The sequence below is a fragment of the Haliotis rubra genome, unplaced genomic scaffold (genome assembly GCF_003918875.1).
Source record: "Haliotis rubra isolate DU_JTF1 unplaced genomic scaffold, ASM391887v1 Scf165, whole genome shotgun sequence".
NCBI classification, from domain to species: Eukaryota; Metazoa; Mollusca; class Gastropoda; order Lepetellida; family Haliotidae; genus Haliotis; species Haliotis rubra.
This window is the reverse complement of record NW_025765614.1, coordinates 126,553-153,463: the sequence shown is the minus strand read 5'-3', so window position 1 is coordinate 153,463 and position 26,911 is coordinate 126,553. Positions and strand designations below refer to the sequence as shown.

The 26,911-nt window shown below is 39.8% G+C and overlaps 1 protein-coding gene across 1 annotated transcript; it reads left to right on the top strand.

Moving 5' to 3' along the window:
* The first annotated feature begins 3,364 nt into the window (after nt 1-3,364).
* Nucleotides 3,365-26,911, top strand: LOC124271970. Its single transcript, XM_046707140.1, has 3 exons — nt 3,365-3,499; nt 21,312-21,591; nt 26,203-26,911. Exons 1-3 carry the CDS (start codon nt 3,489-3,491, stop codon nt 26,797-26,799), a joined length of 888 nt encoding a protein of 295 aa, XP_046563096.1. The 5' UTR covers nt 3,365-3,488; the 3' UTR covers nt 26,800-26,911.

The window sequence follows — 26,911 nt, the reverse complement described above, 5'->3', positions numbered from 1 at the left end:
TGATGCAGAGCATATTACATAGTCAACAACACTAGCATCTTTACATGTTCTTCTACCAATATACTTGTCATGACCGATTCTACCATTGCATATAAATAGGTTAAAATTTCTACATATTTCAATCAGTTTATTCCCTGAATTATTTAATCTAGATTTATCTTCACTTGCTCTTATCAGAGGTAAATTGAGGTCTTCTAATAGTGTAATAGGCTCAATATTAGTATCAATATCACATACATCCATATCCATTTCCTTCAATATTTGTTCATTGAACAAAATAAAATCACAAAGCTGCTTAGTTCTGGCATTGAAGTCTCCCATCAAAATAATATGTTCACTCATTGAGCTAAAATAAAGTAGAGAATGTTCAATGTCATTAAATGTCTCATTTGTGAAATATTTTGAGTTTTCAGGAGGTATATATACAATACCTAAGTAAACATCTTGAACATCAAATAGGGATTTACATATTTTTATCCATAATATGGATTCACAAAATTCTTCTGTAATGACTGTCACATATTTTTCGTATTTATGTCTAAAAGCAACGCCAATACCACCAGATTTCCTTGATGATGTCTTTCTGTTTCGGAGAAATAGCTTATAACCTGGGATATCAATATCGTCTAAGGTATCAGTTTTAGTTTCTTGAAATCCTACAATGTCATTGTTTGATATCATTTCTTGTAATTCTGTGTAATCTAAGCGTTTTTTCAGTCCACATACATTTAAGGAGAGTATTTTGAGTGTGTCATTTGAATTATTAGAATCATCGTCATCATCACCACCATCATCCACATCATCATCATCGTCGTCGTTGTCATCAACATTGTCAACAACATCATCAACATTATCATCAGTATTGTCATTATCATTATCACCATTCTTGATAGCATAATGTACAATATTATCTACATGTAATTCATCTGGAATAGTTGACATATTTTTGGCATGTTTAGAATAGTCAATGTTTACATGGTAGTCATCAACATCATCATCATCATTATCATTGTCAACAACATCATCATTAGTATTTCCATTAGCATTTTCATCATCATTATGACCATTCTGAATAGCCTTATGTACAATATTATCTATATGTACATGTAGTTTATCTGGAATATCTGACTTAATTTTGGCATGTTTAAAATGGTCAATGTTTTCATGGTGCTCAACATTAGTTCCATTATAATATTCTTCAAGTATAACATTACATTGTTTAATTTTCAAATCTAAGTTTTGTAGAGTTGTTTTTTGTTTTGATACAAAGTCTTTGTTAAAGTCAGTTGCTTTGGTATTTTCACTCAGTTCATGATCAATATCATAGACCTGTTTCAGAATATTTTGTCCTTTAGTTTGAACACAGGGGGGCTGTTCACTGTCCTCATATGAGGTGCTGAGACGCGTCACTTCCTGAGGGGTGTCTACATGTGCCTGCCCCTGCCCACCTGTGTGTCCCTACCTGGGTCCTCCTCTGGGTCCTCTATTGAATGCTGGCTTGGGGGTCCTGTAGGGAGGGTGAGGAGTATCTACAAGTCTGCTGTCAATATAGAGCTTGTCAACAACTATGTTGGCTCTCTTAGGTAGGATTATATAATTTATTCTAATATATGTCATATCCTAGCAGTTGACGGGTATAGCATGAGACTTTAGTTTATCATCATCAACTTTGGCTCGTCACGCCGAAGACCCGGGTTCGATTACCCACATGGGTACAATGTGTACCCATTTCTTGTGTCCCCCGCCGTGATATTGCTGGATAATTGCAAAGGCGTTGTAAAACCATACTCACGCACTCTTTGCTTTTGTACCCCATAAGGTCATTTGGATTCTTGTATAATTTTGCTTTTTTCTAGTCTTTCTCACATATGGACTGCTCGTCGGATTTCGCTGTTTAACCAGGGCTTGTCTCTTGGCCAAACTCGTTTGGAGGGAACTCATTATTTTACATAATGTACGAGTGATAATGTTAGCGCGTTACAAGCTTTGCTGACCGACGTGCAGTTCTTAAAAACTGTTTCCTCAGATTTGGAAAGAATCACCGGTTCGTAATCACTTTACTTGTATAGTAAAACACCTCTTGCAAGTTAAGTAAATATATCTTAAAAGAGAAACAAAAACTCTCGTGGTCACAGATATCGCCGCTCAAGTCTCAAACGTTTTCTGCGGTTTCGCGGTGACGCCAACCCGGAGAGCCGATATTCGTGCAATATATGTGATAACTGTATGATGGCATTACGTTAATCTATACTTGCATATATACTCATGCCAATAATGGTTGACAGACTCGCTCTGCTGGCTGACATACGTCATCGTATCCCAATTGAGTAGATCGATGCTCCTGATGTCAATCACAGGATTGTCTTTTCCAGACTCGATTATTTTCAGAAACCCTTAGTATGGGCCGTTACACATTGTCAGGGGAGATGCTAGCTCTCCACTCGTTTGGTCCGTTGCAGGATGCTAAGTCCAGGAGTGAGGGGTCGGGCGACCGCGACTCCTAAGTAACAACATTACATTCGTGTACACATACATTCGAAGATAAACGTAACACCAGGTTCTATACTCGCATAGGTTGACTCTCAGTCCATCACTCTCACTACAACTTCAACATAAGACTGGGTATCCATGTACCACACAGAGAAACTAAGTGACGTGGATTAGCTTCCGAAAATGTCGACATTGCTCTCCTTGTGTTAAACATGTCTTTTTTAAAAAAAAATGTTCCAACATATCGTTTTGGTTCGTTAAAACTGGATCTGACCTTGAAATCCTGTGTGTCGTGATCGGAAGAATATTGGGCAGCACTGTTCGGTGACTCACCCCTTTTCACTGATTTGCTGTTTGTTATATTGTCAGCTTACTCTGTTCTGTCTTTCACGATGAATGTCTTCTGTCTTTACCTTTAATAGCTTACGGTCAAACGCCTTTCTGTCTCCATAACGTGCCTAACCATTATTACTCAAGAGCAAACTGCAAGTCTAATCTGATGTAATTCTCTAATGGCTTAGGAACCGGTGAAGGTCCGGGTTAGAATATTGGCCTTCAGAACTCATGCTTGTCGTAAGAGGCGACTAACGGGATCGGGTGGTCAGGCCCGCTGACTTGGTTGACACATGTCATCGGTTCCCAATTGCGCAGATCGATGCTCATGCTGTTGATCACTGGATTGTCTGGTCCAGACTCGATTATTTACAGACCGCCGCCATAAAGCTGGTGAGTGCAGCGTAAAACTAAACTCACCCTCTCACTTACCTTATGATTCATATTTTAACATTCCCTGTTGTACAATGAACTGGTCCCGAATTTGGTTCAATATCACCTGTGAATATTGTTAATAATAGTTAGGTTACAACCATGTTAGCTCACTTGCATCCTGCTTGAAATATACACACACTCAGTTACAAATACAGAGCAGTCTCCTGATTTCAACATCTGTTTATCTGCATTTCGGATAATATATGTCAGGATAACGCGGAGAGGACATTATGCGATTGCGGTAAGCTGGGCTGTATTTGCCATCATTTGTTTGTTGTTAAACGACAACGTTGATGTGTGTTGAGTCCCCTTTAATTTATTATATACACATGGAAATCAAGCATCGCAACCACCGAGTCAGCGAGCTTGACCACCCGATGCCGTTAGTCGTCTCTTACGACAAGCATGGGTTGCTGAAGATCAATTCTAACCTGGATCTTCACGGGTGTGAAATAAATCTAAAGAAACTGTGTATAACATTATACTGTACATGATATGAATATTTGCAGTATCAAAGACGAGTAGTAAGTACGAAAAAAGTTACTGTGTTATTGAATTCCCTGCAACGTAAAGAACAATATTTTGTTGCAAGGGACGGGTGTAGCAGCTGTTTTCTTCATGAGATGCTTGCGGTAACTGGGCCAATTTGTGCAAAGCACAACACTACAAAGTAGTACATGACAAGAAACCTTTATTTACATACAAATATTTGGCACAATATGGGGTTGCCTCGGTTTCCTACTGGGGTCGTGGTGACCCGGGAAGAGAGAGGCTCTGGGGTCTTGTTGACCTGGGCTCCGTTGTTCAAAACAACCTTATCTCTAAGGTCAACCTTATCTGTAAGATTACAACACGGCCCCAGAGCCTTAGTGTTTAAGGTTGACCTTAGCTTAGCTAAGGTGGTTTTTGAGGGGCCACAAGCCTTCCATGCTCTGAGTATGGAGTAGCATGTGATGCCCAAAAGAGGTTAGTACAACCGAGAGCTTCAAAAGAAAAATAGGAAATATAAGTGGTAAGAATAAAATAATATTAACATATAGTAGAGTACGTGAGTCGTGTCAGACAGGTTGTAGATATGTGACATAGGTTTATACACATCCTATCAAGTTTACTAAATAACAACAAAGTATAGTTTGTGAACCTTGGTGGCATGTTGTCAATATAAACGCAGGTATATACCGATCCTATAAAGAGTACTATAACATATTTATATAGTATGTGAACCTTGGTAGACATGGTGTGATATAAACTCAGGTATATACACATCCTATAACGAGTTATATAATATGCCATATAGTAGAGCGTGTGAGCCTTGTTAGACATGATGCCGATAAATGACACATGTATATGCACGTCCTAAAAGACCACATGGCAATGTCTTAGTTGCGGTGTAATAACATGTCTGTGCTATGACAATGGAGGACCTGATACTGTCCTTGCTACACGCACTGTTAAATGCGACACATAGACTTGTGGGCATTCCTTAAGGTAGCTTCTGAAGTCCTGATATACCTAGTAAAACAGTCTGAATTCCACCTTCCTGTAGTCTTAATAAGGTGGTCTTCATTTTTAACTGTGGCTGCCGTAGTGGCTTCCCAATCCGGAATGAATGCCCCGAGTAGTCCGCGGAGCTAAAGCCGGTGTAAGATTGAAAACATACCCGCGTTGAAAAGGTACCCGGCGGGTACTTTTTCAACATTGAATTATTACCCGAACTCCCTTTTCAACGCCCGGGGTCTTTTTACAACATTGAATATTTACCCGGCTATTGAAAATAAACCCGGGTCACGTATTGAAAAGATACCCTCGTTGAATAATGACCCTCGCTGTTTCTACACTGTCAAGTAAGATACATATGTTAAGATATATACGCGTATGCAACGTACCGGACATCTTTGGTTTGATGCAATGTGCGAAATAGCCACTGGTCCGCTAGTCCGTGGCTAGTAAAATTCCAGTCGGGCCAGTAAATCTCCACAGTCACTGGGCCGACTGGCAAGAGAACTTTCATGGGGTGCTTTTGAAAACATATAATTCTCTCCTACATGTTAACTTATAATATACTTTTAAATCATGCAAGATTATGGCCTGATAAAAATGTTCATCATATTGGCAGCTTAATGATGAAACCCGTGTCTACATTCAAATTTCGGGCTAGTGATATATTTTGTGGGCTAGACTGGTAAGTACAATTTGGAAACTGTTTCGCACACTGGTTGGATGGTGAACATAGACACATTTTAGCTCACCTGGACAAACTTCAGATGAGCTTATGTCGTTGGCTGTATGTCCGTCGTCGTGCGACATCTGTAAACATCATCTCCGAAACTACTTAGCCGATGAGGCTGAAACTTGACATACATGATCCAAACCAAGAGGACACCAAAGGTTGTTAGAGGCATTCCGATCCAATTTCAGATATGGCGACTACAGCGGCCATATACTGAAAATGACATTTTCGCTCTTTAGTCCCCAATTTCTGCAGTGAATCAGCTGAAAGTTGATATATCTGTGCCAGATAGCAAACTCAACAGATTTGCTTTACTTCGCCATTTTACCTGTTTGACCTGTTATTCGGCACGGCCTTTAATTTCAGTTATATCTTTAAAACATGTTCTCTGAAACTACTATCTACTTGAGTGATCAAGTTGAACATTTTCATATATCTTCTTGCAATATGTATATGGCCATATTGAAAATGCCATTTTGACTGATTTGTGACTCATTTCTGCAGCAATTCAGCTGAAATTTACAATGTAGGTACTGAATAGTAAGAATCAACAAATATAGTGCGGCTTTTGCTGTGCATCGCATTTTACCTTCATTATAAAATTGCCATCTTGTCCCATTAGTGGCTCATTTTCGCACCGATTCAGCTGGAATTTGTTAAATAGCAATGCGTAACGCATGCATATCATGTTACGGATTTGGCTGTGTGTTTTGTTTTGACCTCTTTCGTTGCGCTAAGCACGTTTCCGTAAACTATAGTGCCATGGCACCATTGTTTCTGATATAGTTGTGTTATTGTAGGTCTATGTCTCTTTGATTAATTGTATCATGGCGAGAGTACTTTTGTACTGTTGAAATTGGACCAGTAGTATGTTGCACGTTTTATAACGTATGACAGAAGTAACTTTGTCAGCGTTCCTTGAATGTTGTATACCGTGCGTGTCAAATCTCGTAGATTGTAGTAGAATTATAACTTATAGCATGAACTATTTTCAAGAGTAGATGTCCAATTTTGTTAAAACATGTTGATCACACGTTCTTTCTAACTGTGATATGGATATGTCGTTGTCACAGACGAAACTCAATGTCTGTTTTAATGACACCTATGTGTCTGCCTGGGTGTCTGCTAAAGACAATATTCAATACACAACTTCGATCACTGACCACATGCAATTTGAACACCTATCAGGCTATACACCATAAACAAAACGCATTGATTTATGGCCGGAGTTCGGTCGCTGTCACCTTATGTAATTACACAAACAGGCAGGTGTGATACTTGTACACATGACATGTTATGATGTTTGTTGATTGCAAAATGTTATACACAAAAAAAGAGCATGTATTTACAAAACCCAACATCTCTATATATACACACACAATGAGCCGTGAGGGCATCTGCAAAAGTTGAACCAGCCGTTACACTTGAGTGCACACCCACCCGCTCTGGCTGGGTTCGGTATCCCGGCTGCTTCGTTTCTTGGGAAGTAAACCCAAATACAAAATATTACACTTTTGATTTGCGATTGTACGCTAATAATTTTGTTCATATGTTTTTTTCATAATCAGCAATGTATATTATATGTGATGAATAAGTGATAATTGTGTTTTAATTATGTTAAATTTGTTGGTTGCATGTGACCTTTAAAGTTATAGCTAATTCCACTTAAGCCTTCTTACTGTGAGCTGCAAGTTCTGAGACAACTTGTCTAAGACTACAATTACAAGCGAAAACAAAACATAGATATTTGTAGCAGTTTACCGCTTCAATGTTTCTCTCATCATAAAGCGAGTTTTCCTTAACCGCTAATTCCCCACCTCTCCTAAAAACAAGATTTTTAGTTATATCTAAATTTACAGTTAATCCCCAGTTATCTGCATACGATTTTAAAGTGTCTAACTGGCACTGAAGACCACCAATAGTATCTGACACAAGAATTACATCATCCGCAAATAACAACATTAGAATTTCAAGTACATCTGGAAACAATTGGTCTCCATGTTTACCATAATTTGTGATTTCTATAGGAAGTTCATTTATAAACAATGAGGATAACATTGGACTCAACATACAACCCTGCCGTAAACCAAATGTACCGTTAACTCGGATTGAACTCTGACACACGATTTCACTGTTTTATATATACTCATGAAAGCAATTTCCAGAGTTTATCTGTATTTACAAAACCAAAAGCTTTTATAAAACCTTCTTCTACACAGATTTTTCTCGATGATAGCATACAATGTGAAGATATTTATCCATAACATTTGCCCATTTTGTTAGTCTTTCATTTAAAACACAAGTATATATTTTCCCGTGTGAGCTGAGTAAAGGAACTATAATTGCTCTACTCCACATTTGTGGGAAACAACCATTTAAAATATTTTATTGAACATTGCTACTCAAAAGGGCATTATTTTAGATTCACTTGTTTTAATCATTTTATAAGGACGTTATCAATACCTGGAGATGTACCATTTTTCATATGTTGTATCACATGGATTCAAATCACTGTTTGGACACTGTTACGCAGTTGAAAATTAAACTAAAACTACATAAATTTGACTTACCTTTCAATCAACTAAATGTGAAATCCCCTTATAATCAACTAAACGTGAAATCCCCTTATAATCAACTAAACGTGAAATCCCCTTATAATCAACTAAATGTGAAATCCCCTTTTTAACGCAATGAGAAATGTGAAATAAACTAATAAATCATGAAGTTTAAACTTAATATGGGGAAACTGTCCATCTAGCAACTGTCAAAATGTTAATGGATAATTCTCTCGACTATGTGTATTTCTATTTCTATTTAATCTATACTTTTCTTGCTAGTTCAACATCTATCACGTGGAGAGATTTACCCATTAACAACCGTCACTAGCGCCTAAAACTGAAAGTTTTAACATCTGTATCATACGCGGTCGACCTTCGCACAGAATCTCGTGCAGCATGAAAAGCTAGTGTCCTTGCCGCGCGTGTATTTGTGCTATCAAGTACTGTGTCCGAGAACATCAGTTCTTCACGGACCCTTCAGAACAGACACTAATTTAAAAAAAATGAAAATCTAGACTTTCGCAATCGTATATTGGTTTCATATGTTATGATTAACATATATTTCAAGTTTGAACAAAATCGGTGAAGAAATGAAATTTTAGAAAATTCTACCTCTACACCCGTTACATCCGTTACATAAAACACACAAGGCGTGACACTCGCGATGCTAGAAACCTGATCGAAACTGGACAGCCCGATTCAACACAAAATATTGTGTTGAGCTTGTAGGTCATGCTTTTACCTTTCTACTCATCGTATTCAATTTGTCTAACTGCATTTCATATTTGACCACTGACCCTCGCATTAGCACAACCCTCTGCTTTGAACAAACGTCTGGCCTCTCGTCGGTAAACATCGACAGTTTCCGTAAATCTTGATTGCTATTTAAGCCGTTTCGAGACAATAACACATATGCCATTTGTAAACAATAACACATATGCCATTTCCAACACCAACATGTGCGTTGATATTTCGTGTCAGCTCGCTGTTGTCTCGAAATGGTACACACAAAACATGGATCTTAACGACCAAATTGCTTGAATATAGTTAGTATTAATGTAGTTTGATTAGGTATAATTCGATGATTTGGTCCCATTTCTTCCTGTTGTATGCTGGAAATAAACTGAACGCCTAGTAATAGTAACTAGAAAATGGTTGTTACCACATTATATAATTAATGATAAATAGATCTAACACATTTGAAACACATAACTGATTAATTCGAAAATTTATTTATGCAAAAGTGTAAGTGTGAAAAAAAATAAAAGTAAAGAAGAATATATTTATTATTTTTCATACATCATTTCAATATAACATCTATATATTTTCTTCCATTTTGCATGGGGTTGATCACGGTGACACGATATAGGCATTGATCTTAAAGTATGTACCCCTCCAACCCCAGATACAGCAGTGGCAGTTTTTTATGTCATCGGAAAACGGACACATTATGAATTATTAATAGAATGAATCCGATACACTGTTCACAGAACTGCACCATGATTGCAGTAGGTTGTGAAATAATCATGGTTTGAAAAGGTGAAAAAATATCTTCACATTTCTCACATCTTGTTTTAACCAGACATATTCAAATCCAAGTCTAAACAGAATATGTTTTATATGAGTAGCCCATATTGTACAGCCAGTGTCGTCCATTAGATAGAATTGGCGAGGCAGTCAGTGTTCATCCTAATACAGTAGCTTGCACCAATACTTAATATTTAACCCTTGGTCTGAGAGGGGCTCTGACACAGTCTCTCCAAACCATAGCATTGTTTGTTGTTTTACACATTTTATGCTGTACATCTTCAATAATTTTACAATATAGGGTTCCCTACACTTCTGCACCATAACACACTATAGAGACAATAATAGCATCAACTATCTTAAATATAACTTGGCATTGTATATTTCCAACTTTCTTTTAATACCTGTACAATGTCATATTTGCCTCTTTACTCTGTGTACCATGAGTAGTTTGTGCTTTAGTCCAAATAAGTTTAGGTGGTAACACAATATCCAAATATCATAAAAAGACACAATTTCGAGACACACCATACAATTTTAATTTTTAAAACAAATCACAATAGTGAACTGGTCAACAATTTCAGAGAACATTCTCCAAGCAAAATCACTGATTGTGTGTTGAAATATAGGTATGTATGCACTGCTGTAAAATATAAAAAAGTAAAGCAAAAAGAGTCAATTGCTGCATTTAATCAAACGTGTTACCTGCTATCTGGCTGAATATTGTTGATATCAAATTATGTGATTACTGACATGTATCAAATCCATTCTAATATCACCATGGTTATCATGCTCAAAATGATCAATACATGTATATAGCAAATGTATACTCTCATACTGGTTTCAAGCCATAAAAACTGCAGTGCTCAGGACAGGTGTCATAAGTAAAAATCACAAATAGTGGAATGTATCTGTCCAAAAAAGTTCATCTACAAATATATGTACCTTTATGGCAAGGTGTGCATTTTTAGGGTAATCTATTAACATACTGATCATACTGTGTATTTTTATATATTCAGTTTAGTAAAATAATGTGTCAAATTCCTATGTATCGAGCAGTATATCTGTGTGTATTTTTGTGTACAGAGAATTTGATTCTCCATGTTTATTGCCATCATAAACATTTCTGAATAATATTGGTATACCTTTGTCATGTTGTTTTGCAAACCGATTCAGACACTTAATGTGACAACATTCAGATAACTCCCCCCTCCCAACATACATCCCCACCTCCACAAACATATCCCCAGCCAACAACCAGACATCCTACTACTGTACATGCCCATCCCCACAACACCATACATCCCCAACACCTCAACCATACATTCCCACCCCCACAACTCTAGATCCCTACCCCCACAACCATGCATCTCTCACCCACACGTGGTTTGGGGATTTGGGATTTGTGGTCCTTAGGGTGGATATCTTTGGTTGTGGGGATGGGAATGTGCAGAAGTGGGATATATGGTTGTGGGGATGTAGGTTGGGGGGGGGTGGTGATTTGTTGTTTTGGGGGTGGTGATGTTTGGTTGTTGGGATGGGAATGTGAGAAGGTGGGATGTTTTCTTGTGAGTGTGGGGATCTAGGTTGCTGGGGTGGGGATGTGTGATAATAGGGGTGGGTTTGTATGGTTGTTTGGGCCGGGGTATGGTTGCGGGAGTGGGAATGTGCGGTGGGATGTATTGTTGTGGGTGTGGGGATGGGTGTTTGTTCTCACAGGACGCAAGCAATCAGTTATCATCGATGGGGTAAGGTCTGAGAGCAGAGAATTAAGGTATGAAGTGCCACAAGGCTCAGTCCTGGGCCCAATTCTGTTCACTGTATATACCATACCCGTTGGTGATATAGCCCGAGCCCACAATCTCAGTTATCATCTCTATGCTGATGACACTCAGCTATATCTCGGATTCAAGCCACAAACTGCATCTTCTGTACAGAATACCCCAGCAGACAATAACACATTGCATAGCTGAGATCAAATGTTGGATGAAGGGTAATTTTCTGAAACTGAACGATGACAAAACGGAGATTCTCATCATCAGCTCCAAACAGATAAAATAAAAGTTCAAGGTCCCTGGAGTTCAAATTGGAGACACGCTTGTTCAACCAGAAAGCCATGCTCGAAATCTAGGTGTCATCTTTGACTCAACATTAAGCACGGAAAATCATGTTAGTAACATCTGCAAATCTGCAAATTTCCACCTAAGGAACATCAGACAGATAAGCAGGTACATGGACACACCATCAGTAAAATGCCTAATCCATGCATTTGAGACATCACGCCTAGACTACTGCAACAGTGTACTCTATGGAACACAACAGCAGTGCATGGACACGTTACAGCGTGTTCAAAACACAGCTGCCAGACTCGTAATACGCACACATATGTATGTGCACATAACACCAGTCCTGAAGGATTTACACTGGCTCCCTGTAAAAGACAGCGTTGTATTTAAACTTCTTGTGTTGGTTTACATGTCCATTAACGGGCTTGCTCCAATGTGCAGGGTGGGATGTCTGTCAATGACGTATAAAATCCACGTTCATCAATCACGGCTTTTCACCTTTTTGGTAGTGCTAGTGTCGTTTAAGTTTTTGTTCTCGGTATAATTCAAAGGAAATTTATGTTGTACGAAAACTAACGTTGCTATCAAGTTTGATGTTCTATATACGCCTTAGTGGACAGGTAATAGCGAATTCATATATATACTTCAACGCGTGAAAAGGTCAAATAAAATAAAACCGAGGCTATGTTAGAATATCAGTAGATTTTGCATTTAAAAAAGCGTGTATACTTACGTTTTATTTACACCAAGGTGTGCCCCATTTCCTAATGGACGCTCTTCAGGCCCGATTTCTCGAAACAAGCTTAAGTCTGAGTTTTGACTTAAGTTAGAGTTTTTACTCAAATTTGAGAAAATGTATTTCCCAGAATGAACTGAAATCGATATAAAACTCAAACATAGTAGAGAATTTGAGTTTGGTGGATAGATTACTTAAGTTGTTTGGGTTTTTATTTTAAAAATGCAGTTGAGTTAAAAAATCAGCTGTTTCAAATTGTCAAACTCAGTTTGAAATTTGAGTTAAAACTTAAGTTTGTTTCGAGAAATCGGGACACTGGCACATCTGCCTTGTGAGGGACTCTTAGCGGTCCGGATTTGGATTTGAAAAACAGGTTGTCGTTATCCAGATTGAATTTTTCACATTTTCGCTGAAAGTTTGAAAGTTTGATTTTTAGACGCCCACTTTGGGTAGTTCCTACTGCTTTTGAAATCTTAGATATCCTTGACTTCTTGTTCTTCCACATTGATTAAAAGTGTTGAAATGCAATGACTTTATCAGTGTTATATTCTTTTGAAATGTGTAACATTTTTATACGGACGTGCATCGGCACGATATCAAAGATTTGGATGTTCCCGTCTGGATCTGCGGCGTCTATCAAAGACAGGCACAGTCGTCCAACACATGATTTATTTCGGTCTCACCGTATGTACAGCATTTTGAACAAAACATTTTGATAAAACCATAAATATGTGTACACAAGCCATTCCACACGGAATTGCGAGAGACCATATTAAAACACAAACACGAATCTATAATTAAGTTGAATTGCTAGAAATATACATAAATAAGTACATGGGTAAAAAGCTAATCAACGGTGTTTCAATTGGCTACGTACGTTTAGAGCGTTATGAACAGCGAGGGTCATTATTCAACGCGGGTATCTTTTCAATACGTGACCCGGGTTATTTTTCAATAGCAGCCGGGTAATTATTCAATGTTGAAAAAAGACCCCGGGCGTTGAAAAATGAGTCCGGGTAATAATTCAATGTTGAAAAAGTACCCGCCGGGTACCTTTTCAACGCGGGTATGTTTTCAATCTTACACCGGCTCTTGCTAGAACACGTCCCAACCATGCCAGAAACACACTCCTAGATATGGGTTGATACTCCCGATCTACAAACGGCTGATCCTTATTTGAAGCATTGCACTGCATTCCTAAAGAGAACAGTCTAGACAAAGCAGAATACGGACATGTTATGGTGTTGGTTGTGAAAAGTGAAATAGAAATACCCCGCCGGAAGGGATCGGTCTTGGACACTTTTAAGGTAATAGTACATTTCTTAATGTGATGTAGCAAGGAGTGGGTGTAGCAGCTGTTTTCTTCATGAGATGCTTGCGGTAACTGGGCCAATAGTTTGAATCTGAAACCTTGATGCAAATTAGTGTATACTTAAACTGAGATAAACTACAGTGAGTAATATGTACAGCGAAGCATTTATTTATTGTGTAAAGCTAGGTTTCCATGTGCACGTATTGTCTGCGTAATTGCGTGATGCGTATTACGTATTACGTGTGCGTGGTGTCCAATTCCATGTGTACGTGTATAAAGGAGGGGCGGTGGGGTAGCCTAGTGGTTAAAGCATTGGCTCGTCACGCCGAAGACCCGGGTTCGAATCCCCACATGGGTACAATGAGTGAAGCCTATTTCTGGTGTCCCCCGCCGTGATGTTGCTGGAATATTGCTAAAAGCGGCGTAAAACTAAACTCAGTCAGTCAGTCAGTATAAAGGCCATGTGATGCATTAAATCAAGTCTTTCTTTTTCTTGAGATATAACTTTCTGAATAAAGTGTATTCAAAACGGAACTTTGAAACTTAACATGATATGAAGATCTATATATTCAAAATACCAGTCCTTTCTTGGTCATCGTTTTCCTGAAGTTTCGTAACGGTTGCAATTGCGTTCCAAATATTGCATATCTTCCTAACATGGATGTATCGTAGATGGCTGGATTGCATTTGACGAGTTCAATTAATTGTTCAAGAATTATCTCGGTCACCGAATTCCTTGGCATTTTGCGTGTGTGTGCAATAAAACCACGTGACATTGGGGAAACCCTTGGGAATCCCTACTTCCGGCCTCCGTATAGTTGCGTGATGCTTATTCGGACGCTTTTGAGCGTCAGCACGCAGCACGCGTGCGTGGAAACGGCTATTACTATTTTAGCATGACGTGTTGTCTACGTACTACGCATCACGCACTATGCACTAAGCGCACATGGAAACCCGGCTTAAGGATATGAACACTCGCGACAGTTCGATATGTGTAGGACAGCAGTTTGGGATTATCTTCGTGTTGACTGTATACGTCATGGTCTTGTTACCACAAAGTGAGAGTGTTCCATATGCGTACAAATAAGCATTATATATCTGAAGGCATGGGAATATCATCTGACAGTCCGAGTCTCGGGGTAGGGTCGGTAGGCTAGTGGTTAAGCGTTCGCTCGCCATACTGAAGAGACCGAGATTCGATTCCCAACATGGGTACAATGTGTGAAGCCCGTTCTTGGTGTCCCCGCCGTGTAATTGCTTGAATATTGCTTAAAGCGGAGTAAAACTGAACTCACTCTGAGTCCGTTGTAAATTTAAGACAAGTGTGCAAGTTTGCTGTTTTTACGTTTTCGGTGTCGGTTTGCATTTTCACTTTTTGTTCACTTTTGTAACAAACACCCTACCCTCACGAGTCAGTGTAGATGTCTTGTTAAGTCCTCAGTTAGGAACATCCTCCCCGTGTTGGCCTTAAGTTCCATTTCACCTTTGGATGTAGTATTGTATCCATGCTCTCCCATCATTTCTTTTTTACCGAATAGATCCAAATTAAAATGAGATATATGTTAGGAATCATATTCATTTCAGTTAGTCTGTCCAAAATAGTGTCACTTTGGTGAGTAACCGAAATTGTCAGTTTTATATGCAAACTGTCCAAAAAACGGTCGTTGACTGTAACATACAAAATGAAAATTGATGCCCAATCACAAGGTGAGATGATCGCAAGGTTCATGTCTTTTGAACATATTTTAAATGCAAACTACCTCCAATTGTAGCTTCACTGGCTGCACATTGCAAATATTTGTTTGTAGGGAATGAGTTTTGTGATACTTTTAGAATTTCCTTCCTGTCGTTGTGCTAAATACATGCTAGATGTTGGCAAATATTGACATTGCCAGCACATTACGAATTACTTCTTTCAAAACACAATGAAATAAATATATAAGCCACTGGTGCTGCGCTTGTACACAGCAGATGTAATTCAAAATTAACATGTTCCTATTTTCGATAAGAAACAGTAAATGCGCTATCGTTTGAGTTGCCGATCACTTGATTGTTTGCCTGCCATCGGGAGAACTGCTCTGAGGCCCATGTAACAAACACGTTTATATGGGGACTACCAGTAAGGATGGACATGCTCACCCTCATCACGGTCAGTTATCCGTTCATATCATTTACCCATGAGAAAATGTAGCATTAATCTAAACCCGGTCACACCAGATTCAACGCTTTTCATCTATGCTCAGGATTTGAGATATTTGCCAGATGTTACAGACATGGCATTCATGTTCATAAATATTCTAAAAAATCAACACCAACATTTGCAAATGTTGAAGCTAGATAATGTTTCAAGCGTTCGTGTCGTAAACCTGGAATAACACACTCACTTCTAGTTTTACCAATGTTGGAAATACGTTCCTTCATGTTGTTTCTTTCCAATTTGATATAGAACTTCGTGTATGAAATTCTTTGAACGATTTACATATGAATGGTAAATTATAATGCAGAACTCCAGTAAATATGTATCATTACAGGCCACACACGTAAACACCTAACTTACTAATAATTTACAGAGACTATACAATATTTCGTTTACATTAATGAACATTTAAATACCCAAAATCGTATGTGTTCCGAGTGAACTCCAAAACGTTATCTTCTGCAGAATGGCAAACTTGCTCTGTCCTACAATTAGATAAGTAAAATGTTTGAAATGTTCTCTTTAATTCTTTTTCACTATTTATATTGTATTTGTATCATTTGTTTCTATTCATTCATTTTTATGTAAACCTTCTGTGAAAAGAGGTTTGTCAGACAAAACATGTACTTTTGGGCTGGATTCCTCTAACACTATAATAAAAATCTTGAAAATCTCGAATCTTGATAAATATCCATTTTTAGACGATAGTTCTGATGATATACATTTTTGTTAAATGTTTGATTCTTCCTTCAACGGGTAACAACAACAATTTCTATGAATTGCCTCATAATGTTTGGAAATTCCTTTCTTGAAAAGGGGGCAGTGGGGTAGCCTAGTGGTTAAAGCGTTCTCTCGTCACGCAGAAGACGAGATTCCCCACATGGGTACAACGTGTGAAGCACATGATCTCTCCCACCGTGATATTGTGGGAATATTGCTAATAGTGGCGTTATACTAAACTCACTCACTTCCTGAAGAGAGTCGAGATGACACGAAGTCGTGGGTGAATGAGAGGGCTGTACTTTCTACTTTTAGAAATAGGAGGATAATTTATTCCATAATTACCAGCCAATAGTCACTATAGCCAGGTGTAATAGTGGGTGGTGATACGATTAATGTAACGTAAAATAAATCAACAATATCTGAAAAGGTTGATTTTCTGACCAGTTTACCATTACCCAATCTGCTCTAATAGTTTCGGAATTGGTCTTCAGCAACCCTTGCTTGTTATAAACGGCGACTAACGGGATCGTGTTGTCAGGCTCACTCATTTGACACTTATTATCGTTTCTCAGTCGCGGTGATCGATGCTCACGATGTCAATCACTGGAATGTCTGGTCCAGATTCGATTATTTACAGATCATATACCTGGTATATTGCTAACTGCGGCGTTAAACAACAAACAAGCAAACAAACAAACAAACCATATGTTCGACAAACGCAAAGTCACGGGCATCACCAGTCCTCATGTTCGACAAACGCAAAGTCACGGGCATCACCAGTCCTCTGAAGTGTTGCAATTCGCAGTGTTGTTGCATCCATTGGAAATCCTTTCCCTTGGGTGTCCCTGCTTGTTCTCCCGTAGGTTTCACCCAAGTGGTAAACGTTCAAGACCTTCACCCCAACGAATGAATCCGATATGCCGTAAAGGCTGATCATCTTCGTTATGAGATATCTTCGCATGACTACCACTTAACCAACGGCCATAGTGGTCGTATAAAATTTGAAGTTTTTTAATACGGATAGGTGAGAGATTCAAATACGCATGTGCGTTTGTTTGCATAACGGCACTCATTTATCCTAAGTCGAGTATTTTCTTATCGATTTTTTTAGATAATATACTCTCCCCAAAAAGAAACGCATGTATGAATTTCAACTGTATTTTTATGTTTATTTTGAAACATCTTGTAGGCTTTATGAGTCAATGAAATATAGCGAAATTGCACACTGGGAATGCAGACTTATCCGTCTTTGGCACCAACTCGAGGAAAGTCAGTCTGAGTGTCACATGGAGACGTGTGGTGGCGCTGAAGTCAATACCTCGTGTGACCACCGTGGGCATCCAGAACTGCACGGCATCGCCTCGGCATCGAACGAAGAAGTCTCAGAATCTCGTGTTGCCCAATCGCAACCCACTCTGCCTGTAGTGCCTGTGCGAGTTGCTGAAGTGTCTGGGGCTGAGGGTTACGGCGTCGCACCCGTCTGTCCAGGGCATCCCACAGATGTTCGATCGGGTTTAAGTCCGGTGATCTTGAGGGCCAGGGGAGCACATTGATGTTGTGGTTCTGGAGGAAGTCTCTAGTGTGACGTGCTGTGTGGGGCCTGGCATTGTCCTGTTGAAACAACTCCCTCTGGCGATCAATGATTGGAAGGAGGTGTGGGCGTAGGATTTGAGCTGTCAGGTTGCCCTGGATCATCACCAAATCACTTCTCCTACGGCAGGTGATCGCTGACGGTATGTACAGAAAGCCTCCTCAATCCGGGTATTTGTCGAGCGGTACTGGTCGCCATAGCTGTTCGATGACGTAGGTGATGTACCCGGATGTAGCGATCCCGCGCCGCAGTTGTCGCTCGAGGTCGCTCACTACGAGGGGCATCTGCTACCGCATTCTACCGGCGATATCTCTCCCAGAGCCGTGAAATGGTGCTTTGGTGAACATTCATGCGTCGGGCAACTGCACGTTGAGACTGGCCAGCTTCAAGCAAACCAATGGCGATATGACGGTTGGCTTCACTTAGACGTGGCATTTTGCGTTCGTCAACAATATTCCCAAATACAGTGAATAATTGACAGACAGCAATCAACCTTTTATACCCATCATTGAGACTGACACTACACGCCGAAATTGAAAATCATTCTGTTAAATACGGGTATTTTACGGATGGTGCGTTTAATTGTGATGTTTCAAAACATAAACACCATAGGACTCATAAACAGAGCAAAACCTTTTGTAAAATGAATCACGTTTTAATTCATTGCTACATGCAATTGCTATTTTCATGATGCGTTTCTTTTTTGGGAGAGTATATAATTATAACTAGCTATGAGTTTCAAACCAATATACGGTATTTCCACTAATAAGCGCCCGGGCGCTTTTATTTTTTCAACTGACTTTCACAACCCGGGCCTAGATTTTCGAAGCTCTCTAAGCTCTAAGATAGTCATAAGTGCTATACATTAACATTGACTTACGACTATCTTAGCGCTAAGAGAGCTTCGAAAATCTAGGTCCCGGCGTTTATTAGAGGCCCGGCGCTTATTACATAATATCCATCAACCCGTGCCATGTGGAGAACAGAAAATTATGACTAAACGGACCATTCCTTAATACATCTATTTTTGGATGAAGGGAGAATACATTTATAAATAACGTACTCAGCGCTTATTAGAGGCCTGGTGCTTATTAGAGGAAATAAGGTAATATTGATATTAATAATCAATTTTAATCCTAAACACTGCGTTTACATTTCACTTCACTGAAGATATTTTGCTAAAAGCGGCGTAAAACCAAACTCAGTCAGTCAGCAGTCATGCTAATATTTGAAGCGTATTCACTTAACATTTAATAGCATCAAGGTTATACCTGCAAGTTCAGACAACTGGGAGACATCCCGTACACCAAATCATGTTTGGACTCTCCATGAATTCTCCAGTCACAGATTATTTTGGGACATGAAGCTCGCGCAGTTGTTGTAAACATTGCCGGACAAAAGAAATATTACACTGAAAATCGGATTCGACAAAAAACATTACTAACGTTGGTTGGCTACCAAAACATTGAGGTTCAAAAACAAAGCTCTGATACCCTCTGACACCGAATAGCAATTTGCCCCATGTTTAGCCACTGCTGGGTGTAGAATGGGTGTATACTATTTTTGGTTGTTTACTTTCGCTTATTCTATTATTATATGGGCATTTATATAGCGTTATAGTCAATCCCACATGCATGCTGAATGCGTTTCTTTGTTTTCCCCATGATCATTGGATATCAATTTCAGCGGCACATCATATTATCAATCTCAATTCCCTGGGGATCATACATGTAAAACCCTTGCAGCCACTGGGCGCATGTGACTTTCCCAACCTTTCGAGGTACCCATTCACAGCTGGGTGGACTGGGGCACATTTTTTGTGACTGATACAGCGTTGAGTCATAAGTCGACGCCTTTGAAAAATGAAAATGCATGCCTCTATTGAATGACCTGCTTGTTGATCTATGAAAAACGACAGGTACACAAGAGGTAACAAGGTCATCTTTTGTGTTCGTGCATCAAACGTTCCTCGTTGTAAATGCACCCAATAACACGAGGGGCGGTGGGGTAGCCTAGTGGTTAAAGCGTTCACTCGTCTATCCGAAGACCCGTGTTCGATTCCCCACATTGGTACACTGTGTGAAGCCCATTTCTGGTGTCCCTCGCCATGATATTGCTGGAATATTGCTAAATGTGGCGTAAAACTAAACTCACTCGATAATACGAATTGGTCACGAATGTTACCAGAAATGCTTTAACCATCATCGCTCCGGCCATGATCCTCGGTAAAGGAACTCTTAGAGACAGAAGATTAGATCTTTTCAGTGTCGTGGTCCAATTTCTGGTGTCACCCACCGTGATATTGCTGGAATATTGCTAACAGCGGGTCATGCACTCATTTTCTTGAGGTGATCTTTCTGGTCCAGGCTCAAATAATTACCATATAGCTGAAGTGTTACTGATTTCGGCGTCAAACAACAAACACAACTGCCTGGCATGAAAGTATTAAGAGTTATATATGAGGTAGGCGGACAGCAGGGTTTAGTGGCCGAACGCCAATTTCATTATCATCATCTTGCGTAACAAAGACTAAACATCACTCACACAATCAGAAGTGAAATGGGACTTCTGAATATGTTCAAATATCTGTCGAACGTTGAAAACCATAAAAGATCATCAGGACAAGCTTGGTTACTGAGTGGGTTGTTTTACGCATCCTTTTGACAACATTCCAGCAATAACAGGGCGTAGACACCAGAAACAGGCTTCCGCCATTGTATTGTACGAGGGGTTGTATTGTGGTTATTTGTTATATGACCCGTGAAGATCCAGGTTAGAATTGGTCTTCAGGAACCCATGCTTGTCGTCAGAGGCAACTAAAGGGATCGGGTGGTCATAAAAACTCTCCTCTGCAGGCAACATGCAATGTCATCAGTGTCACATGTCATCGTATCCCAATTGCGTAGATCGATGCTCATGCTGTTGATCACTGGGTTGTGTTGTCCAGACCGCCGCCATATAGCTGGAATATTGCTGAGTGTGGCGTTAAACAAGAAACCAACAACAACAAATATTTGTGACATTGCTGTCTTTGGCGCTGCACTTGACACAAAAAATATATACTTGCATTATCCAGAGGAAAACGGCCCTTAACGATGTCTGTTTCATTCCAGTTACAAACCCGCCATGTTGCAACGAAAGAATTTGGTCCAACTAGCGGTGGCACTTTCAGTACTGGCCATCATCGGTTTCGTCACCGCTAGGATTCTCATGGCTAATATGACCAATTACGGGCCAGCTGCAAAGGAACGGTCAGTAGTCCAAGATGGTTTCAGGGCAGCCGACCAGTTAAGAAAACAGAGGAATAAGCTGTCGGAGATACTGAACAATACGAGGAGAGAACTCGCGATGATGAGTTGTAAAATGGTCGAAATGACTACAAAATCCAATAAGGTAAGGATATGCTTTCTTGCAAATGTTTCAGTAACGTTTCTCTACGAAGCCTATTCATGTGTGCAGAGAATACAAGCGGTAAAACACTTTCCATTGCAATAAGAAATCGTTCCTATAGTAAAAGCAAAGCCGATTGTACAATTCTGACTGCATCACCGGTATGTGGTTTTGAATCATTGCCACCACCTATTGATGATACCAGAGGTTCGCCAAAAGCTGAGCCTGTTTTGCCCCCACATGTTGAAGAAGAAGAGAGGTGTCCTACTTCATTTGATGAGTGTGATTAATGAGTTTCTAATCCCTCTCACGTGACCTCATACGTAGGTTGCTAGGTCACCTAATGGAAAAACCCATTCTTATCAGTTCATGACACGCAAAAGGGCATGACATGACATGACATATAAAGGTTTACACCCATTAGTCACACATCCCACATCAATTGTCAGACGCTGGACTAGAGATCAATTAGGGCAACACCCATATATAAATGGGAATGCCACAGTGGGATATTTCAACCAGTTAGTTGCACCTAAGGAAAACTGTTACTGTGTATAAATATCTTGAAGCTATTTTTGATAGAAAATGTTTTTTCAAATTATCTATATCAAATCTTTGCCAACAAGCTACTAAAGCCATGTATTTTGTTTTATGCAGGAGTCAAAATGTTAAACTTATCAATACAATGTCAACTATATCTCTTTGATTCAACGGTGAAACCAATCTTGTTGTACGGTTGTGAAATTTGGGGGTATGCTATTTTAAAACAAACTGAAAATGAACATATATGTTTTATGAGGAAATTATATTCTATTGTATAGAATCTTCGTAATGAAGGTATTCACAGCTGTAGCTGGATTTCATGAACAGAGAATATTTCTAATAACATTGGTTTAAGTTATGTATGGCTTTTACAGTCTCCTACACCCCCCCCCCCCCAAAAAAAAAGAAAAAATCACCAAAAATCATACATATTCTCTTTTGAAACTTCATGCCACCATTTACCATTTGAAAAAGGAAAATGGAATAGGATACCAATAGTTGAAAGAAATAGTAAATTATGTTGTATGAATGATGTGGGTGATGAGTTTCATTATATTCTTAAATGCACAGATTTCAGAAAAGAAAGATCAATATACCAGCCTACTTTATGAAGGTCCAAATATGTAAAAAAAATAAATCACTCTTGACATGTAAAAATATATGAAATGAAAAATCGCAGTAAATTCTATACATATACTCTCCCACAAAAGAAACGCATCATGAAAATAGCAATTGCATGTAGCAATGAATTAAAACGTGATTCATTTTACAAAAGGTTTTGCTCTGTTTATGAGTCCTATGGTGTTTATGTTTTGAAACATCACAACAAAACGCACCATCCGTAAAATACCCGTATTTAACAGCATGATTTTCAATTTCGGCGTGTAGTGTCAGTCTCAATGATGGGTATAAAAGGTTGATCGCTGTCTGTCAATTATTCACTGTATTTGGAATATTGTTGACGAACGCAAAATGCCACATCTAAGTGAAGCCAACCGTCATATCGCCATTGGTTTGCTTGAAGCTGGCCAGTCTCAACGTGCAGTTGCCCGACGCATGAATGTTCACCAAAGCACCATTTCACGGCTCTGGGAGAGATATCGCCGGTAGAATGCGGTAGCAGATGCCCCTCGTAGTGAGCGACCTCGAGCGACCACTGCGGCGCAGGATCACTACATCCGGGTACATCACCTGCGTCGTCGAACAGCTACGGCGACCAGTACCGCTCGACAAATACCCGGATTGAGGAGGCTTTCTGCACAGACCGTCAGGAACAGGTTGAGAGAGGCTGGTTTACGTGCCAGAAGACCTTATTTTGATCCTGTGCTTCGACAACAACATCGTCGACATCGAGTTCAATGGTGCACCAACGTTCAGGCCTGGAACCTACCGAATTGGCGTAGAATCTGGTTCAGTGATGAATCACGATTTCTATTGGAACGACGCGATGGAAGAATGCGGTTGTACAGACGCCGACGTGAACGTTTCGCCGACGCTTGCGTTCCCCAGGTGGACAGATTCGACCGGGGCAGTGTTATGATGTGGGGTGCGATCATCTGCCGTAGGAGAAGTGATTTGGTGATGATCCAGGGCAACCTGACAGCTCAACGGTACTGTGACGAAATCCTACGCCCACACCTCCTTCCAATCATTGATCGCCAGAGGGAGTTGTTTCAACAGGACAATGCCAGGCCCCACACAGCACGTCACACTAGAGGCTTCCTCCAGAACCACAACATCAATGTGCTCCCCTGGCCCTCAAGATCACCGGACTTCAACCCGATCGAACATCTGTGGGATGCCCTGGACAGACGGGTGCGACGCCGTAACCCTCAGCCCCAGATACTTCAGCAACTCGCACAGGCACTACAGGCAGAGTGGGCTGCGATTGGGCAACACGAGATTCTGAGACTTCTTCGTTCGATGCCGAGGCGATGCCGTGCAGTTCTGGATGCCCACGGTGGTCACACGAGGTATTGACTTCAGCGCCACCACACGTCTCCATGTGACACTCAGACTGACTTTCCTCGAGTTGGTGCCAAAGACGGATAAGTCTGCATTCCCAGTGTGCAATTTCGCTATATTTCATTGACTCATAAAGCCTCCAAGATGTTTCAAAATAAACATAAAAATACAGTTGAAATTCCTATATGTGTTTCTTTTTGGGGAGAGTATATATATATATTCTGCAAATTGTAAAATCTTCCTGCTAACTACTATTCCGCCATAATATTATCATTTATTGTCATCTGTACCTCATATGCCGATGATATCTTCCTGAGTGTAAGAAAGTTCTGTTCTGTTCTGTTCTGTTATTTATTTATTTTATGGGCCATTCCTATTTCATTAAGAGGTAACAGGCAGCGGATTAGCTGTGCACTCAACCAGATGGTTTGTTGTTTTAACCTGTCTGACTATTGGGGTGTCTGACCAATGGGAGGATAATCAACTAAAATCGTATCACCCAATCAATAAACAGTATCCATAAATGAATAGTTGTTTCTGCGACAACTGAAATAGGTGAATGCCATGTGAGGCTGTAACTGATAAGATACATCATATGATCGGTTGATATATGACTTTAAATAACCCTATTTTGGTCCTCAAATAGATAAACCCATCAAGTGACCCATACTCTGATTGCTAAGTAACCGAATGGATAATCTCGTTATCCCTCCAGTACATCATTGATGATTTTATTAACAAGAACTATAACCTAAAATACAGAGATGACAACCCAGTCTATGTAGGTTCAAATGTTTGAGTAACTGTGTTTAGGCATCTTTATCTTTATCTAAGCCCTTGTTTGTTTTTGAACTGGCCGTGGTCTGATAAGGTCCTGACCTTGCTAAACCCAAGTGTGTTTCACCTCAATCTTGTACTCCTAATGTAGCCAGTAAAGTCTATGTGTATGTATACAGTAAAACTTGAATTTAAAACTAAAGATTTAATTTACTAACTGTAAAATTGACACAGTTGTCAGTAGAGCGTAGAATACTTAGGTTGCTACAATTCAACGCCGGTAATGTTCTACTGCTGGGCCGTCTCACCTCAGTCTGATGAATAATGAGTCGATGTTTAGAATATGGTCAAATATTGTTAGATTATAAGTAAAAATGTTCTATGGTACAGTAGGACATATCGTCAAGATGGACAGCACTAAGACTAAAGCTTGGACATGCAAGAGGTGCCTGGGATACGTCCCTGTGTATGCTTGGTGGAATGATGTCTACGATGACACGTTTACCTGTGTCTACTGCAAGTCTAAATCAAGGACAGGGTAGCCTCAAGAAATGTATTTATATTGAAATTGAAATCACTATAGCCTGTCTAGGTCTGAATGATCTGGATAATAGCATTACTACTAAACAGATTGTGCCAAACATTTTCATAGTTCACACATCATACTGAAGATTTCCATATCTACACTTACGGACCATTTCCAACACCCAGTGGTCCACTGAGGTCCAAAACATACCTACGTTGTCTAGGTACCCAGTAATGTTGAAACCTCAAGTCCGTATTGATTGGGTGATACGATTCTATTTGTCATGTCATGTCATGTCATGCCCTTATGCGTGTCATGAACTGATAAGGATGGGTTTTTCCATTAGCAACACGCGTATGAGGGATTAAAAAGTCATTAATCAATTCATCAAATGAAGTAGGTCACCTGTGAAAAATATCCTCCACCCTTCCCACCTCTGCAACACCCACAGGTTTCTCCCGTCATAAACACATGCACTTGGGAGTCTGAGGGACCTTTTACCTACTTTCTTTAGTGCCAGTTCTTACGGAATGTTTCCAGGTTGATCAGCATCATTCCCCAGTCCGTGGGTTGCAGCCCACATCAAGCAGAGACAAAATGATAACATTGAAATTCCTCGTCTAAACACCCAACTCGCTCATTCATATAGCTGGAATATTGCTGAGTGCGTCGTAAAACTAAACTCACTCACTCATTCATTCAGATAATGGATTAAAGGCGTCAATGTGTCGGAAAATGTAAGTGATAGTCAATGAATATTTTGTGTACCAATAACTTAAGCTTTGTCTATTTCTCTCCAACAGAGTTCTGTTGCCGTTACTGGCGGGTGGTGCAAACAGTCAAGTAAATCGGCAGGTGGGCATCACTTGTTTGACAAACCTCTGGCAACCCAACTTTCACTTTTCTTTCAAAACAAAACCGTTGCGAGTTTCGGGGATGGTCCGGGCGACTACAAGAAGTTTCTGGACTCGACCAATCGACTTCGTGCATACGATGCTTTTGATGGCGCCCCCTATGGGCGGGAAACAAGCGGCGGAGTAGTTCAGTTTGCTGATCTAACGGTTCCCCTGTACGGACTTCCGCTGTACGACTGGATCATAAGTCTGGAGGTGGCAGAACATATTCCAAGTAAGTCTGAAGACGTCTACATTGACAACATCGTGCGTCACGCAAAGAAAGGCGTAGTTCTGAGCTGGGCAGTACCTGGTCAAGGAGGTCTTCAACACATCAACAACAGACCCTTGGATTATGTACAGAATCTTTTTTCGAGCAAAGGATTTGATACAGATATTGTGGCGAGCCAGGAACTTCAAGAAAAGGCAACTTTTCCATGGCTGAAGAGAAATGTTTATGTCTACAGGAGGAGGTTTAACAGTGTGGCCGATCCAATAGATGCATAAATGCTTGATGTTTTCGAAATTCCTTAACAACAGTTATAAAATGGGTAATGTGTACCAAGTGTGCTATATTTTGTTTCCAGGAATATAAGATCAATAAACTAAACTAATTACA

What these genes read in the sequence shown, in the direction of transcription:
- LOC124271970 (XM_046707140.1), top strand. An exon ending in TGACTACAAAATCCAATAAG is followed by an intron (nt 21,592 to 26,202) that starts GTAAGGATATGC and finishes TCTCTCCAACAG; the next exon opens with AGTTCTGTTGCCGTTACTGG.